The following is a 23,892-nucleotide window of genomic DNA, read 5'->3' on the forward strand; positions in this document are numbered from 1 at the left end:
AGATCAACAGAATATCGTACATCCCTCAACATATCATAACTTATTTAATACCTTTACATTCATGGTTTTATCTATGGGTAATAAATAATACAAATGAATTGTTTGGTGTTTTGATAAGGACATATAAATATGGAATATAACTTATATAAGTATATTGTTTTCAATAGTAGTAATAGATAAAAAAGAAATGGACATAAGCAGTTGATTATCAGTTTTACACATCTGTAAATTGATCACATATTTCATTTAATAGATAAAATATATAAGTATATACATGTATAGACACTATATATCTTATACACAAGTATACTTCTACGTTTTATAAACATTTTATATACATATTTTACTACAAAAAAGTGCAGAAACCAGGTTTGTAAGAAACTGCATTTAAGAAGCTATGTGTTACATGTATGTTGTTACCTGTATGTACTAAAACTATGGTATATGTTGGTACATAGACAGAATCACAATTTTTATTTCTCAAAAACATACACAAGCCATTATATTGCTTATTGAAGGTGACTTTGAATCTGGCTCGCAGAGTGAATTATCAGGGGGAACTTTAAAGTTTATATACATTTATATATACCTTTCTTCCGCTTATGCACAACGTAGTGGGACACATAAGAGACAGTTCAGAGGTCGGTCCCATTACTGATGCACACGTAGAAGTCATTTAATCCCGCAAATAAAATTTATTATAATAATATCATGATGTGAGCACAGCCCTTAAACCTATGTATATTTGGGCAATATTCATTTACTTTCATTTCAGATTGCATATACGGATGAGTTATTCAATTCAGTCATACATTTTTGCTCATAATTGAAATCAAACCAGTGGAGTAATTCACCAATTTAAAAGTCTTGATTTTTTCAAGTTTCTATCCAATAAATAATTTATCAAACCCCAGTTGCTACCATGTTTTGTAATACATTGTTATTTTCGCAATAGCTGAATAACCAACATATTTTGTTGATTTTTATTAATGTTCAATTTTCAATTTAAAAATGTGGAACACATTCGAATAAATTACTTTAACTAAACAACTCAAACATGCTCGATCAGTATAATATACACATTCCTAATACGGTTGTAAATCAATTTAATTGTCCTAATCGTTTTTAAGTAGTCAGTAAACATGTATTCATTAGCACTTTCTTATTGCAACTGCAATCACTAAAACTCATTGTGTCAATATCGTGTGTTGATAATCAGATCCGAGTAGTGTCATTAAATAATCAAACTATGACTAATCCCGATTGATTTGCATCATTGTATGGTAAAATAAACACCAACTTTTACCGTTTCCCAATCCTTACATCTTTGTCTTTCCTTTCCAACACTTAGCAACAATGATATTTTTCTTTTTCTTTTAAATATTAGTACTGTCGAATTGATTATGTCATATATATGGAGACGGGTTAATAAAGTATTTTGTAAAACATTCAAGCCTGTATTATATATATATATATATATATATGTTGTACTGTATATTCGTTCAATAAGACATCATTTAAGCGAACAAATAAAAAACTACTTTAGTTAATAAAAACATATTGAATTTCAAAAAGCATATGATAAATTCGGTTGCAAAATTAGGGTGTTCCGGCAATATGTGTATTCCCCGCCAGACATTTTAGCTGTGTACAATTATGGGAAATATTTGCATAATATTATTTTTTAATTGAAAGCTTGTTACTTTTACTGAATTTATTAATTGATAGACGACCGATAAAAATGCTTTACATTTTAAACAGAAGCACAAGCTTGGTTGCAAGTAAATTGCCTTCCTTCGCCTTATTGATTTCAGATAACTTTCACGAATCACGAAATGGTCACGGAGAAGGAAGAGAGAATTAGGTGTAAATGGTTCAAAACAGAAAGCTTTATTCAGTATGGTAATATCACCCGTGTTTTGAAATCTATTTGATATTTATTTGTTTGATTGAATTTTACGAGTTATGTGACAATTAAGGTCATTTAAGGACGATCTTTTATCTCTAAACATGCAAGAACAAAATTACAAGATTGAACTGTAATATTTCAAATAAAATGCAAACCATAACAAAGACATATATATTATGTTCCTTGGACATTAAAAATGCTTATATGTGCCGTAAATGGGAGAAAATGTTGACGTGTTATTTTTTATCCAGAAAATCATTCTAATGGACAGACAAACATTTACAATGCCTTATCAATGTTAGTTACAAAACTGAAGATATGGACTTTAATTGTCGTATTTACGCCCAATGAATGTTTAAAGCTCACATTGATTCGTGAGCATGAAAAATACAACACATATAACTTTAATATCCAATGTTGTCATCGATCACATGCATACCACTGATACCTTAAGTCCCACTACCTTTCCGAAACAAAAATTAAAAGTTTCTAAATAATAATAGCTTACGAAAATGTATATCGATGGCCTAAGTTGAAACTTCATTCTCGTTTTACATTCTCATTTTAAAAATTGAAAAAAAAAATATTAACACTTGAAAGAATTTAGCCTTTTTTTACCTTTTAATGGTTGAATGATTCTAACACATGTTTGAATCTGATCACAGTCGTTTAGTTCTATAGCCATTTTTCTATATATATACATATGTATATATATGTAAGATTTGTCTACTTTATTTGTCCCGCATTACTGTTCGTGTCATATTATGCAATCGTATTCATTTTGTATGTATTGATAAAGGAGCAGATCACCTCGAAAATTTGCCTATTATTTTTGTCCATACGGTTTAAATTACTTTTTGAGATATCCATTAGAGCCCTGGTGTGTTTATCGGAGGACACCACAGTGTCCGACCAGTTGAAATATGTCTGTTTTCCGATGTTTCTGGATACCTAGTGACATTTATAAGGCATAAAATATATTGTATCATATACCAAATTAAAGATAAATCATCTGGCTGTCGATTGAAAGTATTCCCATTGTCACATCTTATACGGTTTGTAAATAATCATAAGCATACTTTTTTCCTGAAATTGGGTAGTGTTAAATGGCCGACCGAGTTATAAACCTTGACAAAATATTACATATTTATAGAGAGAGAAAAATGTCACTCAATGTTATATCCCTGTGCAGTCAGGTGAGTCATCATTAAAATTAGAGAGATATTTTCGCTTGGTACCAGTAGTGATTTACATTACCGCCAAGACGTTTCGTCCCACCACACACCCACCAGGTGGTGTTAGCTACAACATTGCAGCATCACTGCAGTGTTTGGACAGTGGAGAAATTGTCCGACCATGGATATGTCTATGCATGGTAAGTTGTTGACAACATTTTAACCTGTATCCATTGTATAAGAGGATGCATGTTATCTACAGACACTTAACAGTTAGCAGATTGTTCGGCGGATGTTTCTCGCACCAGTGTAGTGGCAGGTAGGTAAGGCATTGAACCATATAAAATACAGAGGTGTCGTTTACATTATTGAACTTTTTCTCAGCGATGCCTGTGTTCAGTGATAATTTATAGTAAAACAATAAAATCAATACCATGATGTTGATTCCAGCATAAGTATTTCATTATATTTTTGGGTTTGATTGGTATTGTACAGTTAAGTTATATTCGTCCAAAATTCACTGCTTGTTTCAAAAACCGATTAGCTTCTTTTGTAAATTTCAATTTATTATAAAAATTTTGAACAAAATTTTCATTTATATTTGTGCCAAATAATACTTAACTTAACATTTACATTTTTGTGTGGTATAACCTTTGAATAATATTTTTGTGCTTTTTATCGATTATATGCACCCGTGTTTTTAGACTTATGAATAAAATCCAAGCTTAAACCTTATGGGGCTATATTAATCGTAACTTTAAAATAATATTGATAAGTTTCCTTACTTCATATACGTGATATTTAATGCTAACTACATATGTGCATCAATCATAATTTTATGTTGCGATGTCATAAATAAAGAATATAATACATATCCCTTTCGAGCCGGGGGATTTATATATTTGTACTATAAAAATTCAGAATTTTTAATCTTGTCAGAATATTTGAAAAAAGTGATTATTTGTTTTAAATTATTGATTTATTAAGTAGCTTACAAAATAAAATATAATTTCATTGTTTCGTGTTGATTTGAATATTCCATAAATTAGAACTCATCCTTAAGATTATTCCCTGCTGATGATATAGATTTTAACAAAAAAAAAAAAAAAAAAAAAAAAACGAAACTAAAAAAGGCAATTCTTGTATATACATTAATATAAGACTTTTGTGTAAGTGGATACGAAGTATAGGGATAGTCTACCTGAGGGTCACAAAATGTATTAAAATCTGGGGCTGAATAAGGTTTTTTAACCATGTTGTTATCTTGCGAGAAGAATTTTAAATGTTTTATATTCACGAATGAAAGAATATCTTACTCTCATTATAAGACGTTTTGTTACCATATTACGACGATGGTCATTTAGGGAAATAAGTTTTAATAAAACGGCAACTTGAAATCAATGATCAAAACATGACAATTACGTGATACATGTATGTTTAACGCAAATCCCGTCGTTTGCGTTTTTATAGTAACAGAAAGCATAGATTCTGAACTAAGCGCAAAGAATCCTCGATAAAATAGTATTATTGTTTATAAAATTACGTCAAAAAGTTAAATTGTACGGGAGGCCATGTAATACAGCCTTTGTCGACATGGTGTATTGCATGGGATAAACTAATATTTCATATGTAGGTATACAGAAATAATACATGTACCTGAATATTGATACATATATGTCATGTCTAGTGAAAATAGTTTGTAGTAGGAGACATAACCAATCACTTTTGTCATAGCTTTCCTAATTCGAGCACCACATACTTGTGTGAGTTCACAAGTTGTCATGTCATAACACAAAATGATACTGCTGAATGGATGCCTGTAAATATTACTTTTTCTATTTGCCAAATATGAATCTGATGTTAATAAGGAATTTTATATTAAAATCCTATATCGCATACAGTGCAATAATATGTACACCAATACCATATGACTATCTAGGACTGTATCAAACGAACAAGCTGAATGTAATATATTTAATATATAATATGGTATCGTTGTGTGATAATCTGTATAAACTATGCATAACAGCTGGTCGATTGTTCGGGCGGATGTTTCTCGCACCATTATAGTGGTAGGTAGGTGAGGCATTGAACCATGTTAAATACAGAATTTAACATCCTGGAACCTATTCTCAACGATGCCTGTGTTCAGTGATAATTTATAGTAAAACAATATAATCAATCCAATGATGTTGATTTCAGCATAAATAATTCATTATTTTTAATGGGTTTGATTTGATTGGTATTGTACATTTAAATTAAATTCATCCAAAATTTGCTGCTTTTGTACAAAAACCAATTAGCTTCTTTTGTAAATGTTAATTTATCATAAAAAATTTTGAGCAATATTTGCATTTATATGTTTGCCAATTAATACTTAAGTTAACATCTACATTTTTGTGTGGTATAACTTTTAAATACCATTTGTGTGCTTTTTATCAATCATATGCACCTGTGTTTTTTAAATTATATGAAAAATAACCCAAGCTTAAACATTATGGGCTATATAAATCGTAGCTTTAAAATAACATTGATAGGTTACCTTAATTCATATACGTGACATTTAATGCTAATTACATCTCTGCATTAATCATAATTTTATGTTGCGATGCAATAAATTACGTGATACATGAATGTTTACCACAAATCCCGATGTTTGCGTTATTTATTTGCGTTATTTATAGTATCTGAAAATAGCGCAAAAATTCATCGGGAAAATAGTAGTATTATTCACAAAATTACGTCAAGAGGTTGTACTGCATGGGTAGCCATGTAATACAGCCTCAGTCGACATGAGTGTATTGCATGGGATAAACTAGTATTGCAAATGTAGGTAAACAGAAATAAATCATGTACCTGAATATTGATACATGTATTTCATGTCTGGTGAAAATAGTTTGTAGTTGGAGACATAAACGATCACAATAGTCCTTGTCATAGCTTACCTAATTCGAGCACCACATACTTGTGTGAGTTCACAAGTTGTCATGTCATAACACAAAAGGATACTGTTGAATGGATGCTTGTAAATGTAAATATTGCTTTTTCTATTTGCCAAATATAAATCTGATATAATTTAATGGGGAATTTTATATTCAAATCCTATATCGCATACAGTGCAATAATATGTACACCAATACCATATCACTATCTAGGACTGTATCAAACAAACACACTCTCTGTAATATATATAATATATAATATGGTATCGTTGTGTGACAAATTTTTCATGTTTTATATTTATTTAGGTTCTATACATAATATGCACATGCATCAACATTTTCTGAAAATCTTCACAAATCTATATCAAAATTTTATTTGTGTTATAATGATTTAGGTTGTATATAAGGTGAATCCTGAAAAAAAACATTCACAATCTGTATGTCAGACATCTAAATGTGTTTATGTTTTATTTTGTGTTAAGTTAGATTATATATTATAGGGACGGGTCGGTGTGATCTAGTGCCTCACGTTGGGCGCCAATGTAGAAGAACAGATATATATATATATATGATCCATGTCGATTGTCCCGACCAGGAATCAAACCAGGGTTTCCGACGTGAAAACTTCGGGATTTCTACCCACTAAGCCAAGAAGCATGCTCCGTCAGCCGTGTAACAGAGACCTTTTTTCAACACAAACCACACCGACCCGCTCCTTTTATACTAAGCATGCAAGACATCAACATATTCTGTAAATCGTCACAATCTTTACGTCATACATCAAAATTATTTTTAATTTATGTGTAATGTTGGCTATTTTAAGATCAATTAATGTATGCTACTACAGATATACCTGTAACATCAGTAATTGATTAATTTGCAATTTATTTATGTATTATGTGTAGATTCAATCAAACTTTTAAAAGTTTTATGAATATTTGTTTACTCCAATGACAATCTTCAAACTAATCTTAATTTCATCCGCACTAGAAGTATTGACTGTTACATTTCAAGAATATATACGTATATTACCTATGTCCTACACGTATATGAAATGAAGTATTGATTGCGCATGCCCAAAAAGCAAAAAAAAATCATATTATTTTGTATGTTAATTAGACATATAACACACGATTGACCACCAATTATTGTTTTAATTGATGAGTATCGTTAATGCTCTGTCGGCGGTGGAGCATCTTTGAAGATATTTAATTCAAACCATGTACTAACAATGCATGTAGAATTGCATTAAGCTGGATTTGATTTAATTTGTTTTTACTGTTTTTGACCCTATCATGCTATGTTATATTGGTTTAATGTTTCATTACCATAATAACGTATACATATGCTTTTAATTGGGTAGCTTTCAAAACTGATTAAAATACACCTGATTCTCACCATTCTTTAGAGGATGTGATAACATTACACAAAGAACCATATTCTGAAGACATTTTAAATCAAATGATTACATCCTGTTAATAGGACGTTTATTTAATCAAGCAATCAACGCTGGAATTTTTAGTCAGATTTTTAAAAGAACGAAGTGGGATCAAAATGTGTATTTTAATCAGACTGTGTCATAGAGCATGTATGGATAAGAGCGGTAATGCGGTTTTGTTTTTTAATCAAACTGTTTCATAGAGCCTGTATGGAAAAGAGCGATAATGTGGTTTTGTATTTTAATCAGATTGATAGCTAGGTTTCTTTTTTATATTTATCAATAAATTCATGTGTTAGACAATGCATATATATATAAAAAAATGGGCAATAATTGTACCTCTCAGCTACTGTAGAGTATTGATTCCATGCAATAATTTGGCTGATAAGGTGGTTTCATCTATCATATATCTTTCGTCTTCCTGTTGATATATGGGAGGGGGTAAGGACGTGTAGAGGCAGGTTGCCCGTTGCCTAATACCGCCGTCTTTAACATCTGATAATGAAATATTCTGAAATGAAATAAAAATGGTGTATATTACCTGTTTTGTCTATGCAGGACATTACGTGTACATACTGGGAAGGCCTTAGCTGTTTATTGCACGTAACTAGCAACCAACGGGGATCGTTGATTATGCATTGTTCATTTTTAATATTATTATGACCATACCGCTTTTGCGTTCTTTGGATTGGGACCTTTTCGAAATTAACTATGACGGTTGCAAAAAATACGAAAACATTTAAAACACAGAAAAGTAAGCATGTGGTGTTATACATACTGTTAACGTAGAAAATATACGCGACGGCGAATCGTTCGCTGATTACACGAATTTCGCTTGATCAAAGAAAACAAAACCCACGCGCGTAATATTTTTTTCCATGTATAAACTTTATTGTTAAAAGTGTATCAATTGCGAAAATAACAACACCGTGAAATTCTTATTTCGCACATCGCGAAATTAAATACTCCCAAAATTATCCACGTTTACAGTACCTTTATTGAAACATAATTTATGTAAAGTTATTTTTGTAACAGCATATTGTACCGGGTTAATCGGATGACATTATTGCATTCCAAAGCAAGACACAAGATTATTAATATATAGCTTTACTGTTTCCAGATTTGGAGCTTTGACGGCAATATTGATCGTGGAAATGAAAGGAGAAGAAGATATTTCTGCAAATGTTGCTAATAGAAACACCACCAATGTATTACAGACAGAAGACGAAACATAAAGCAATGAATAAGACAGAGCGAAGAATACATCTGAAGTAATGCGGTCGTTTTTTGTTGTAAAGCGATTTCTGAGAGTCTTTTTTATATTGACACCAATAGTTTTAATGATCTTGTTTTTAATTTTTATTAACAAAGAGGATGGCTCTGTGTCCTTTGCAAAATTTTCTTATCCAATTCATATGGATTTAATAAAAGGTTACAAGGACTTTAAAAAGAATGGAAGAAAACTTCACATGAATCCGATCAATCCCCATCCATTTCAATACATCCATTTTCAATCTCACTGTGATTTTATCTCAAATGAATCTCCATTTCTTTTGATCTTGGTTAAATCTGCTGCCAACAACTTCCATTTACGCATTGCTATACGTGAGACATGGGGGAGTACGCATGCACCAAATGTAAAAATAGTGTTCCTTCTGGCTTATAAAGCTGAACTTCAAGCAGATGTGGACGCCGAAGTGGCCATACATGGCGATATTGTACAGGAATCATTCCAAGACGCCTACCGGAACAATACCTATAAAACGATAATGGGGTTTAATTGGGCTGTCCAATACTGTGATAGGGCCACCCATATTGTATTCGTGGATGACGATCATTATCTAAATGTGAAAAATACATTAGATTACATAGAATCATTGGATCAGTCCAACGACAATGATCTAATGATAGGGCATATGCTTCCACGCAGCTCTCCAATGAGATCAAAATTTTCAAAATGGCAAGTGACATTTAAGGAGTATCCTTTTGACAGATGGCCACCATATTTAGCCGGAGCGGTCTACCTTGTGTCCAAACAAGTAGCCGACAAACTAGTTTTTGCATTTCCTTATGTTAAATACCTTGGGATCGACGATAGCTATCTGGGAATAGTTGCTCATAAAATCGGAGTTACCGTCAAACATGACGATCGGTTTGTTCCTCCACCTTACGTTTTGTATACAAACCCTGGTCAAATTGTATACGGCGAATTCAAAACTAAGACAGACTTTCAAACAGTCCAACATATACTTTCATATTCTAAGGCAGTGAAAATGTGTGCCTTTTCTTGGAAGTGTCAATTTACATTTCTGATTTGAAGACAATTGAATCATTTGTTTTCTTTAGAAAATCAAAACATAATTGAATAGTTTAGAGACGGGTAATGACATCTGGTGCTATGTAACAGTACTTTCAAAATATGTTTTCTTTGTTAACAATTTTTAGAACCATGCATGTTCTTTAATATAAAAACGTGATTTCCGAAATAAATGTTATGTGCTGCTGCGGCACGACGATGTACGATTATGGAACGATCAATATAGCGATGGACGTTATTTAACACGCTAACTGATTACTGCTGTATAACTAAAATGAATTTGCTTTTTAAAATACTTAATATAACCTGACGTTCATTTCCACAAAAAAGTATTTGCTAATACCAGTTTTCAACATAAACGTGACTAGCCAACCGTGTCTGTGTAACGTTCGACAACCATCCATAAAAATTTATAAACATGGCATCAGCTAATAGTGTCACGCGTCCTTATATAAATGATTGCGCAAACACAATTCGCAAATAACGCACAAAAGAGTGATACTACTATATGAACGTTAACATTTCTGAGTTCGTGGAAAATAGGTTTGGTTACAGTGCCCCAGTTGATAGATAGAGCGTGACATCACATGGCAATAGCTATAATGCGATGGCGTCGTTGTTCAGGTACTTTTGTACTTGCTAATTAGTGTCCGCTATAAATTATTCATTTTGTGTTTTTTTCATTTACATAATTAGTTAAAATCATAGTACCGTCTTAATAGCACACGGTATGTAAAGGTATAAAAATTATTTCTATTGTCGAACAGACATTAAAGCTGTGTGAACCAATAAAAAAAATTAAAGGGCAAATGGAGAAAAATCGCAAAACAAGTGTTCTTAACAAAGCATCTGTCCTTGTAGACGATATGTTGCTTGTAATTTTGGTGTGCTTGTATGTGTGTTTTGTCTGTGTATGCGTGTGTGTAGGTATTTGTGTATGTTGTTTGGAAACCACGGCATATTTGTGTTCTATTTCGAACCAACACTTTCACAGCACATACGCATAAATCAGAACTCGTAAATTCAGATGTAGTTAAAGTCAATGTTCTATCACAAATTATAATGATAAAATTAATTCATCATTTCAATTTGACAGCTTGAGAATAAAACAATACTTTAATAACAGAGACATCCTTTTCCATAACGAAGAAGTGGTGGTAAGCATATGGATCTATAGCCATTTTAAATTGTTTCATTGCCTCAGTTTTACCTGTGCAAACTACACACCACGATTTTTACATACCAATATAAACAAACCATATGAGTATTGGCATGTCATGTTTTAAGTCGTATGCACTCATGCGTAAATATTTTATATTAAAAATGTAGTTTCGATGTATCAGGTAGATCTGACCAACGTAATATAAAAATTAGCTTAGGATCTGTGAAATCACATTTATATAGTACTTGATGATAAGTTTTTTTTCTCGTTTTGTTTATCAAGACATCATTCACATTAAGTTTGCATACGCTGCTTCAATCTGGTTTGGGAATTTCTTATGTTAGTTAGATATAACTATGTCTGCGTTGTTATCTGCTCCATTTTTACCGATCAATTGTTGGCGGCATCATTTTTAACGAAATGCATTTCTGGATCAATAAAACAAATAAATACCTTAAACTATATTTTGGTCTAAACCAACATGTTTCTATTTATACACGGATACACATTATCATATTTTCTTCTGTTTTGAATTGCATTAAAAGTGTTTCGAGAATTGATGTGTTTGGGCTATAGACAGCGTCAGCTGTGTCAACTTAACCGTGGAACAAGGTTGTTTTATGGAGCAATATCTTCGCTATTATAGCTGTGATCAGGGTTGTTAAACTGGGTATATTTATGTAAACCAGCCAAGCATATATGTGTGAAGTAAAGGGGAGTTATCATAGCATCACTGTTGACTGACTCTCATGTGAGAAACGAGCACATATAAACAGTCGCTATAGTCATAAACACTAAAAAGAATATAGTGCATATTTGTCACAAAACTTGAGAAGTAATGAGACAGCTTTTAAAGATAATCCCATTACCTACCGCAAACGGCTTTGTAATCATAGTAAAAGACACGATATGCAAACATTAGAAATGTATGTGTTCCACAATGTAGAAACATTCGGATAAGGTCAATTAAATTGCTTATTTATGCTCTCGAGTGTACCATACATACATAATGAATGTCTGGATAAGAGCAGCACCAATGCAACATGTAACGTACATTTACAGGATCATAAAAAACGCACAATGTACGACCAAGAAGGTTTTTGAGCGAAAGTAATAGTGGTCGATATTATATGTATAGGAAGTCATATCTGAAGAAAAAATCTTAATGAGAGATAGTCAAAATCATTATTATGACCTGCTTAGGAGTATTTTTATAACTACAACGGAGTTAATATTTTTACGGTTTTCCGCAAAAGTTTGACAGCAAATCATATGGATGAGATATTTGATAAGATACTCTTATGGCCAAATCGCAAAATGTTAAACCGACTAATTTTTTTTTTTTTTTTTTTTTTTTTTTTTTAGGTTAGGTATGATCACCCATCATTTAAAAGTTTTCGATGAGACATTTTACCAACGATTGATGTTGTAATATCGATAAACTGATTCACACATGACACAAATATACGGGATGGACGAACGATGTCTGAATAAGCCATGCCGAAAAAGAAACTTAATAGTCAAACCTAGTACGCAAAATTAAATACTATTCTAACCGTAATATCTACTTGTACAAATATATATCACTACAAGATAACCAAAGGCCTACCATGCGTGCAATGTGTTATAATGTGTGAATGTCATGTTTTGGGAGTCTGCGGTATCATCTCATTTTAATACATGTAAATAAACACAAAACCTGCAGTACACTTCATAAATTCCATCTTTAGGATACTCAATATTTCAAAATGATAACTAAAAATAGTGTTGCAAATAACATCGAATAATAAGGGTTTTTCATCATGTACCACGAAAATACGCTCAAAAATAAGCATTACGTCATTAAGTCATGACGTCGTTCAGAGCGACGTCACAGAACATGTTATACATGTACATATCACTAAACCAAATGGAGTTATAGGAGAATTATGTTTTCATAAATTTCCTTTTTTGTTGGTAAGGTTCTATAGTGTCGGTCCCGAGCAAATGGAAATATTTTAATACTTTTATTTCTTTCTCTCTTTAATAAAAATATAGATGTAACATAAACCATGTACAAATGTATCAAATCAAAGAGATTCAAAACGTGAATTACCAAACGCTCTGCTGAAATATTTTTGATATAATACTATATAATGGGTTTTTAACTTCAACAATTTAAACCTCGGGTCAGTCTAGTAAAGGCATACTTGCTATATGTATACATCATATAACACATTAAGGCTAAAGTGTTTCCACTCTGTGTTCCGAAACCTTGAAAAGCTATTGGTGTCGCCTCACCTATAAAACATGAATTAATAAAATCTGTCACACGTCATCATGTCATAAAAATGTTCCCTAAGGTCAAGGTTCCTATAGGTTATCATTAAAACCTTATCCATTTTTGTTATTCTGAGATGAATACTATTTAAAATGTACAAAGACCAAGTCATTACTTCGATAGAAGATCAATTACGTGGATAGCAGAATAAGCATAACCGCTTCGATTCGATTCGCTCACAATGTCAGGTTTTTAACGTAAGACGTTATAGCGATAAGTGATAAAATATGGGACAATTGTTGTATTAATATTTGTGTCAGAAAACTTGATAAGATGTCACCTTCTGTCTTTCTATTCTAGCATATGTTTCCTTTGTCCTATCATTTCTGTTATTGTTAATTCTATACACAATGTGAGCATGTTTGAGGAATGTGTTTTTTGAGAAAGGAAACGGACTGCCATGAAAATTCGACATTATATTTTGTCTACACGGTTAGGATTATATCCTTTATTCATATTTATTATTTGAAGAAATCCGCATCCTTCATGCACGTACATATATTATCAGGATCATGTGTTAATCGGAACATATATATTCATTTTCTTCGTGTAAAATGAAATATTTTCGTTTTAGGTTTTTTACAAAGTTATCAAGCTCGTGTATAGTTAGATTTTTTAATTAAAAGTTATTTCAGTCAAGGTGTCAAGAAATCATTTCACGCAGCAATAAAACACCAATTACTGTGTGCCACATTATTTGATTAAGAGCTGTTGATAACTGAAAACCGTGAATTAATTTTACGTTTCAAACATCAGAACTCATGTTCGAGCTCTCTCACGAAACTACCCTAAAAATGTGTATCTCGTAAAAATACGTGGTTAACTGGAGTTGGTTAAAGATAGGTGAACAGCACTGATGTTAACAAAAACGTCCTCATAAGCAAACAAAAACACAACCTTTATCACCCTTAGTTAGATAGGCCTGAATACTTTTCAAACATACATTAAATCTGAAGGTGTTGTCTCTAATACGTGACCTTTTAAATACAATAAGACATATTTAATGACCCGAATTGAAGGTTGTCGATACATATATATGCATGATACAAGAAGGGAACAGCGGATCAAAGGTTGTTGACTTGTAAGGACATTTCTAAACGCTTAACGATGGGTTACCTGGTGTTTTGACCTCTGCATTATTATTATTAAGTTACTTGAAATACGAACGCTATTTTGATGTTTCATCATTATTTATCATCCATATTAACGTTATTTATTTTTCATCCTCACAAATCCAGAAGAGCTTTTATTATATATAATTTATTATCTTATATTTTATTCATAACCAGAAGCCACTTACAATTTAAGAATAACGGTATTTTTATTGAATAAATGTATGTTTTAACTTCAAAAGTCCAATAATATTGAGTTGAAAATGAGTTTTGGCATTACCATCAACTATCATCATAGTTACACCTACAACGCAGTAAAATGAGTGCATGTGTCAGATAAAAAAGCCAATTTGAGGTCTACAATTTCATTTCATATTTTACAATGTAATTAGTAGTTTAAAAGGAGTTTTTGCATTCTGTATATATGATTCCATCTAAACATACATAAGGCATAAAAACAAGACTTTTACAGTGCGGAATTTCTGTGTTGTAACTAACATCTATAGGGCATCATGTATGCTTTTCTGTCCATTTAAATGATTTTCACAGCTAAATTTATCAAACCTTATAGTTTTGAATAGATTACTGAAGAAAACATAACATGTCAAAACTTTCACCCAGTGACTGCACACATAACAAAATCTGCCAAGACAGCTTGAGAAGAGTCATTTAGTCTCCACTATATCCTTTTTTAACGTTGTTTATAGTTGATAAAGGTAAAGAAGAGTTGTTTCCCTTCGAACAGTGTAAATAACACAATTAAAAGTTTATGGGCACAACCACAGGTAAGGTGCTTCACATCGATCTCGACATAACTACAATGAATGTAAATCTTCATTTAAACCCTACATCGAATCATAGTTCGATTTACGCTCAGTTCCATTGCTAAGAGATGGTGTGTTTTGAGTTGTTTGGTGTTATCGAGGCTAAGAATTTATCTTCCAGCGACGCAATTTGTTTGACATTAAGATAAACAATGCATTATTTTTAAACATTTATTAGCAAATTATTTAATACCATTGGTTATACACGGTCTACAAGTAGCAGCAAACTAAAGAGTAAAACAGAATACGAATAACGTAATTGTTGTTGTTTAAAACAACAGTTCAGTTAGAATCTTGCCAGGACGAAATGATAGAGCATATTTTCATGACAAGGGATGTAACTCTTGCGCTCCAGACATACCGTAAAATGTACAAGCATTTAAATTGAGGTAAGCAGTTGCATTAATACTTGACCGAAATATGGTCTTTATTGATACGGTTTGAATCTCAAGATTAATGACACTCGTTTCGATTTTTTTTTCGTAAGCTTTTATTTTTTTCATATTTTATTTAAATAGACAGTTTTTATGATAATCAGTGTAAAGTATGAATTTGCTCTGTGTCAATTGAGTGAAATATTTGTCGATATGAAACAAGATCAAACATTAGGTAGTGTTCAAAATAATTAATTGTAAAATAATAAATGTTCCTATATAACGCAGTCTGTAAACTAAGTTTTTGTTAACATATTTTTCAGGTTAAATTAATATTGCTATAAGTGTTGATTGATTAAACAATTGATTGATTGATTTATTGAGCAAACGTCTTTGTCTTTTAATATAAGATATATTCTACTCGATTTAACCGAATTTAAGCCTCATATAAATTGCTGTGTTTGTCTGGCATATGCCAGACGCAATATATCATCAAAATAGACAGGATTTGGGAGTAAGCGCTAGGATAGTTTAGGACTCTTTGCAGTGGTGAAACGCTTGCATATTGAAGTACTTTAAATCTCACTGCAGTATATAATGTCATAGCTACCAAACAGCACCATCAGGACAAGTGCATGCGGTACTAACAATTTTAATATTTGAAATGTTCAACACTAAAAGTTATGTTTCATAACAAAATAACACAATTATTTTGGTATATCAATCTTTGAATACCATAAAGCAGAATATTGTTGTTTTCAACTCCGAAATAAAATGTGGGCAATCACCACATATATATGAGTTAAGAATTATCAAGGCGAATCCAGTTTAGCGAAGTATTGAGCTTTGGACTATACAGCTTTGGTTAATATCTTACTTTCAGTCACACTGAGAATACTCCCGTAATTAGGTTATGACAACATTAGGAATACACGGAAAGGCTATCAAGTTTCGATACAGCAATGCATTATGCATTCCGATATATGATATGTGAGCCTTGAAACTAGTAAACAAACTACACTTGAAGCTCAAATCAGTTCACCGACGTACAATGTATATATATAAACTTATCCTTAAGTGTACTATTAAATCTCGGTGAAGCCCAAAATGTTTGATAAAAATGTATACTCCTGTTTTTAAAAGGAGAAATGAATGTAGAAATGCTGTTAGATTTCCACGAACATATTTAACCGGGTATTTACTTTATCATTGATGTTTTTGGCTGGTCAGATGCTTGGAAGTTAATTGTTTTTCGTGAAATGAAAAAAAAAATAAGAATGCCTTTCTGAAAAATAACATTTTATTTCATCGCACATTCATTACCGTCGACACAATTAGGAACCTTATATTTTTTACCTACTGGCTGTTCTCTTTTAATATACACCTACAAACCGGCCGTTATACAGTCATGGGGTCGTTAGAGTAGATTTCACTATATAATATTTAGTTTGGTTTTATTAGTTTAACGCCCTATTATCAGCCATGTCTTGTTAGGACGTGCCAGGTTTTGGTGTAGGAAAGCAGGAGTACCCGGGGAAAAACCACCGACCAGTGGTTAGTACCTGGCAACTGCACAACATAGCATTCGAACCTGCAACCAAGAGGTGAAGGGCTTTGTGGTAATATGTCGGGATATCTTAACCACTCGACCATCGCGGCCCTACTGTATGATATATAGCATACGTTTTATTGCGCTATATTTAGCTTCAAATCTTATGATTAAGCAGCAACTAGTCTTTAATATGTATATTTTATATGTATGTTTGAAGAGTGCTTATCCATAAATTGTAAGAACTTGTGCCCCGTCGTTTTTGTCAAATACCGAAAAAGGCAAGTAAAATATGTTTAAATCAATGGTCTGCACGTCCGACTTCAAAATGAAAAATCATAATTGCACGAAGTTAAGGGTCTATAACTTTAGATTTCACCGTTGAAAACAGAAGCCAAGCGTTATGCAACTTATTACATATCCTCAAGCATACACTTTCTCGCAAATACAAAATTCAAAAGTACCTACAAGCAAATATATTTAACATTTAAAGTCGGTAAAATGTTTGCAATCAACCGAACGGAGAATGCCGAAGATATCACACGTGGTCAGGAGAAGCATGTGCGCTAGCTGGTTCAGTCGAAAAGAGGTCATTAAGTACATGTAACACGTGTCTGCTATAATTCAATTGATATACTGTCACTGTGTCACCAGGTTCACAAGCTTAAAGACGGAGTCTTCAATGCTCTCTCATCATAAGAGGGCGTGGGCGTGGGCGATTACAGGGACGGGGACGCGGCAAGAGGAAGGATTCAAGCCTCAATGCGGTTTATTTATTTTCGTAATATCGCAAATTACCCCCATCGGGCATCAACCCCTCAAAATGGAGAATTTAAACAAGTCTTTTAAAAAAGCAAAAAAAAGAGAATCTGATGATAGTATACAGTTAAAGTATGGAGTTGAGGGGTATATCAATTTTCTGGTTTCCCGAGACTTGTCTATTTCCCGAGGCGGGGTAGTTTTCTAAAGTAGTACTTCGGTGAATATATTTGTATTCGCTCTCAAAATGTCAAAATTGTAAGGAGTATGTCTGAGTCACCAATTTCCTGGTTTGCAGGAAATGATATTAAAAGGTCAGACTTCAAAATGCATTAAATTAATAATCGATTGCTTTGGTGAAAATGCTGAAATCGATAATAATCGATTTCAAGTGCAATTGACCTGTAATCGATTACTTTACTTTAATCAAATACTTTACACAAACTATTTTGCTCTATTAAAAGACTTATTTCAATTACTTTCGATGACATATTAAGTTGATTTTTTGGTTATTATTATCATGTATTATTTATATTAAAAGCTAACCGATATTTACATAATATATAATTCATTTTTCGCAATATTCAGTCATGTGGACATGACGTACATAGGAATTATTTTACATGATGAATAATTTGGGTGCCCCTGTGCTTGGGCTGAGGTGACCAATATTACATTTCACGGTCCAGGAATAGCAGTTGAGATGGGTTGTTTTTACCTTGTACATACGTTCCTTCCACATATTCATAATTCTAAATATAACTGTCGAAGACAGATATATCTGGATCAAATTATCGATGAAAAGTTAAATGATACATATGTATAAGACCACGATCGAGTTTATTGTGGGTAGCGATAGGCCTAGGACGTCTCCTTGCAGGCGGTATATGGATTTTTTAAATTATTATTTGCCTAGATGAAATAAATGATTTGGTTTAATGTCAATGAGACAGGAGTCATCTCGTCTTTCCGTGTCAACACCAAAATAAAACTAACAGGCCTATTCAGGGATACGTCCTTGGCCTAACTACTGTAAGATACTGACCGTGTATATATCCGATGTAAATCCTCAGATATATAATTATTTATTCTGTAGTAATAGAGCTACATGTAGCCCTCACCAGATATTGTGAATAGTTTGAATAGGCATGTTTGCATGATATATTAAAAAAAAACGAAAAAAAAAAAAAAACGAAAAAACATTGCCGTCGGTGGTGAGAATCGAAATGTCAGAAGATCTGCACGTTAACACTAAGCCAGATTTCTGCTTTTGTATATACAGTGATTTTTTTTTTATAAGAAGCAGATAACATTGTTATTTTTTTGATGATGTATGATTGAGTATTTCCTTATAGGAGAAATCAAAATTTGTAAATGTAATGTGCATGTAGCTGTTTTTTCAGCATAAAGAAAAGTGAAAAAATGATAATAACACATTGATCACAAATCACAAAGTTTTTTGTGTCTTTAATATACCTGGTATACGATAATCTTTGTTTGTTATTTTATTGATTTTTTTTGTCTGATATGCTCGAACGTCGGTGAAGACAACCCCTGAGAGGAATGAGTTATACAATGCACAGTCTATGCACCAAATCGGATCTGTTCCCGACATTCAACTCAAATATAAAAAAATGAATGCTATTGCCAAAACCTTTTGGACTAGAGATAGTCTTAAGTCTTCAAAGATCGCTTTTTTAATGAATAAGAAAAAAAAAACACGAAAAAATCACGATAGCTGCTCGCAACCCAGTGGTACCGCGGTTTCATCGGTTTTCGACGGCGAAAGACCAAAATAGATTTTTTACACACAATGTCAAACATATTCAATTCAAATAATAAATTATATGTTTCAGAAGCATGTTAATGATGTTTTTGTGCAATATTTCATGAATTTCATCTACTAAACGAAACATTGTATCCACTAACGCTGTAAGATTTACATTGTAGCCTACGTAGGCCTACTGTTTCTTTTTGTCAAAGTGACGTTTAAAGGCCCACTACCTTTCCGGAGCAAGATTTAAAGGTTTCTTAAAAACATTAATAACAAAAGAAAATATATATCGATGGCTTAAGATGAGGTTACAATACCAAACATATGCAAGATTTCCTGTCTTATGTACGATAACAGTGGAGATTCATTTCGCTGTTTTGCCGTCTGGCGCAGTGATAGTCGACTACCGCGCGGCATTTAGGACGACGGCGGGAAACATAAAACGACCCGCGTTATGAAAATTAACATTTTATTTATTCTAATTAAACAGTTCTGAAGGTGCTGATAAGTGTGCTAGTAAACGTATAGTTAATAACTTTAGCGACTCTACAAAATTATTGATCTCGTTTTACATTTCTATTTTAAAAATTAAAAGCCGTTTCGGAAAGGTAGTGGCCCTTTAAATAATGAAATGTTTCAAGATAAAGTAACACTATTATGTTAAACTATGTTAAGCTGTATATGAGTGCAAATTGCCACCGTAATAACACAAATGAATGCTTATTCAATCCTTCAAAACCTCAGCTTGCAAGGTCGAATCACCCGGGCTCATAGAGGACTAAAAAGTGACGTCATTGGAATGTTCGGGATCAAATCGTTAAATTTAGAAATGGTAATCAGAATAAAGAAATTAATCATTTATTTACTCACATCGCAATATATCCATACGCAACTGTTCTTATTATCTATAGCTAGTATCGGGTTCTATGCCTGATTAATCTCGATATTAGTGCTGGAAATATCTGGTTTATTGATATTAATATATTGTTCCGCTACTTTTGTTGAGTTTGAACTCGCAAATTCGAAGGGCGTCAGAACGCTTGTTTTCAAACGGAATCAACACCGTAGTGATAAAGACCTTCCAAGTGAATTTTTGCATCGGGGGAACAGGGACATAAAAAGTTGATTTTCTCAAAAAGTAAGAAAAATAAAATACATTAATTTTGCTGGAACACTAAAAAATCATTCTGATTTCGGAACAGTTGGAATCATGAAGATACCTCTAACAGTATTTTTTATTATTATTAGTATATATTATGTAAGTAATTATTTAATGACAATTATTTATCTATCCTAAGATTTGATAGCATTTCAAGACTAATTATATTATAATCAGATTCAATACATAAGATAGTTCCATTCTAATCTACTTAACTCTTGTTAAAAATTTACACATCATGCGCGATTTAACTCTTTTTAAACAGATGTGTCTTACCATTTTTGCATTTCTTGCAAATGCTCAAGTGATAACCTCCAGATCTTCGATGCAACACAACAGGGATTGTAGTTATTTAAAACTTTTTAAAATTTTAACTCGTGTTAAAAACATGGGATGAGTAAAGAATTTTGTTAAGAGACCAATATGACATATGATTCTGAGCTAAACAATCTTGGTTGACTGTACGGGTGAAAAAGACAGCTATCAGCTAGAGGTAAAGGGTAGAGATACTATATCTTTATACTTTACTCACTTGTCTATCGTAGATGGTTGATTGGTTGGTTGTTTACACATTAATGTTATTATTCAATGAATGCTGAAGTAAACGCAAAACCAAAAGTGCGGCGATGTCACAGAGATGCAATGGGGGCAGCCCTTACAATTTTCTGATGTCCACGATGTATCCTTTCCATGGACGGTTATATTTGAACCTGACTTTATGTTGATAGCAGAAATGCAAATGCTGATAAAATTTTGTAGATTGTTATGTATTTTCTTAAGCATTGAACGTCTTTCAGTTGGCATTCATAGCCAATATGAATGCAAACTGGACAGAGGCAAATTCCATGAATGTTAAATATGCCTCTGTTTATTTGGCATTCATTGAAAGTTCAATCACACGAATTCTATTTATTACCTTTAAAAGGGCCAAATTATATTAATAACATGTATGTGGAAAGTCCGTCAAATTTCGATGAAAAATTTACATTAAAATCAAAAAAGTAATTCTCTTGGTTTTTCCTCATTTTGATATGAAATATATAAAAGTGCAAACAGACATAATTTCGCATAAATGATTTTTAAAATCGTATTTAATGGTTTTCATATGGAAATCGAGTTAACATACTATATTTAAATACGACAAACTGGATTCAGTTCTCAAAATTGCAAAATTATTTTCCTTTCAGATGTCCGGTTAAAACCAAAACAATGAACGCCATAAAGCTTTATTGATTATCGGTATCCTACAATTACGAACTAGTGCCTGCAAAACATACCTTCTCCCATGAAAAACCACAATTTAATTTAAGGTACATGTAATCTTCCTCTTACCATATTTGCACTTATATAGGCCATAGCAATGTCAGGAAGGATCCTAAGAACACGGAATTGACCGCCTGTGTATAACATACACTTAATGGCACATCAGCCCCAGGGAAAGCACGGGTTGGTCTCATATCTCCCCAAAGTAATTTTGAGTGAGAACAATCGTACGACAATCCAGTTGATGAACTGCCATTTTGTGCATATCAGCACTGCGCATATCAGCCATGTATCTATATACATGTATCACATTACATAGATATTCCATCTATAAATCTGTTGCTGTCCCCTGGGTAAATCATAAGAACTCCCCAGTGGTAATTAGCACCAGTGAAGTTACTAGGTCGTCCCACCTGGTGCCTCAGGAGTGAACTAATTTTAGTTTTAAACTAAAATTCTTGTCTCCCCATGGTAAACATGGATGAGACCTAACAGAGCCTACGATGTCCCACCCGGTTTTCCTCGGGAGTGGACTAAAAGTCCTGCCCCCCCATGGTAAATCATGGATGAGACCTAACCTAGAACTAGATTGAAGTCAGATTTGATTGCATGCGAGTCCGAATCCCTAGGATCCTGCCACAAGAGACGGTCTATACCGACTCTCCACAATGCAATCAAGGCCTCCTATTTCACGGACCCCCTCCCCTTTTTTAAGGAATCCCAATGCAACTGACTATGTTAGCCTCACCCCAACCCCCAAACCTTTTAGTTCAGCACATCTGTTATTCTGAAAGTGGTTTTTTTAATTGGACAGTGATTTCTTAAAAAATTCAGGGGCCTGTGTCACTTGCTAAGGGCAAATTAAACTAGTCAGTACTTAATATTGTAAGTGATGCTAGTTATTAGCTACAGTATTATAGGTACAAATATATGTATGTCATCTAAACTCTTGTATCCAAATATCACAATATTAGCACAGTTGCATGAAGGGGCTGAAAACACTAGCAAAACAAAATGCAATGTTTATGTTTCAAGTTCTGCTATCTAAATGATCATGAATCGACACATCTTTAAATGGTTTAATTATGGATATACATGTATAAACCACAAATTCTAAACTTTTCTACAGTTTTGACAACTCAATACCAACAATTAAATTACATTAAGTCATTCCCAATTAACTTACAAAATGAACACCATGACATACCAGTGACCATTTAGGTTGAAATAACATGTGAGTTGTACATGCCTTTACTCTAACACTGTGACTGATGAAAGTAATGAGTATCGAAACCAGCATCATAAATGAAATCATGATCAGCACGACTTCTTTGTTGCACATACATTAGGCATGAATGTGTGACTCATAAAATGAAAGTAAAATGACAGCAAATTGAATCACACAGAATATTACTTTACCGTATAATTTTAATTGACCTTTAATAATTAGTTGTCCAACTGAGAAATTACAATACAGTTATGTACCTTAAATCCCACATGTATATTTATTTCATTTATTTATTGTAGGAAAGAGAAAGTGTGTGCCTTTGCATACAAACAAATTTTCTAGTCTATACCTGTAACTATAGCTATTACATAATAGACTTGTAGCTGTGTCAGTTCCTGAACTGTGAATGAAGGTTAATATAAGGTCCCATGATGTAACTGTTATAGTTAAAAATTCGAATTTGTCCAAATAAGTAGAACACAAAATGATTGAGGTGATTATATAATTTACTATCTCGTGCTTGTTGGTAAATCCTTTGCTGTTCAGATTTAAATGTGTTCCGGTATGTACGTACACGCCTGTTATAC

General features: G+C 32.6%; 1 protein-coding gene across 1 annotated transcript; it reads left to right on the plus strand.

The window, feature by feature from the left end:
* Nucleotides 1-8,598: 8,598 nt before the first annotated feature.
* Nucleotides 8,599-11,380, plus strand: LOC138330856 (beta-1,3-galactosyltransferase brn-like). Its single transcript, XM_069278358.1, has one exon. It carries the CDS (start codon nt 8,739-8,741, stop codon nt 9,780-9,782), a length of 1,044 nt encoding a protein of 347 aa, XP_069134459.1. The 5' UTR covers nt 8,599-8,738; the 3' UTR covers nt 9,783-11,380.
* Nucleotides 11,381-23,892: the final 12,512 nt, after the last annotated feature.

Source organism: Argopecten irradians, chromosome 9 (assembly GCF_041381155.1).
Source record: "Argopecten irradians isolate NY chromosome 9, Ai_NY, whole genome shotgun sequence".
Lineage (NCBI taxonomy): Eukaryota > Metazoa > Mollusca > Bivalvia > Pectinida > Pectinidae > Argopecten > Argopecten irradians.

What these genes read in the sequence shown, in the direction of transcription:
- LOC138330856 (XM_069278358.1), top strand. Translation starts at nt 8,739, where the DNA reads ATGCGGTCGTTTTTTGTTGTAAAGCGATTTCTGAGAGTCTTTTTTATA.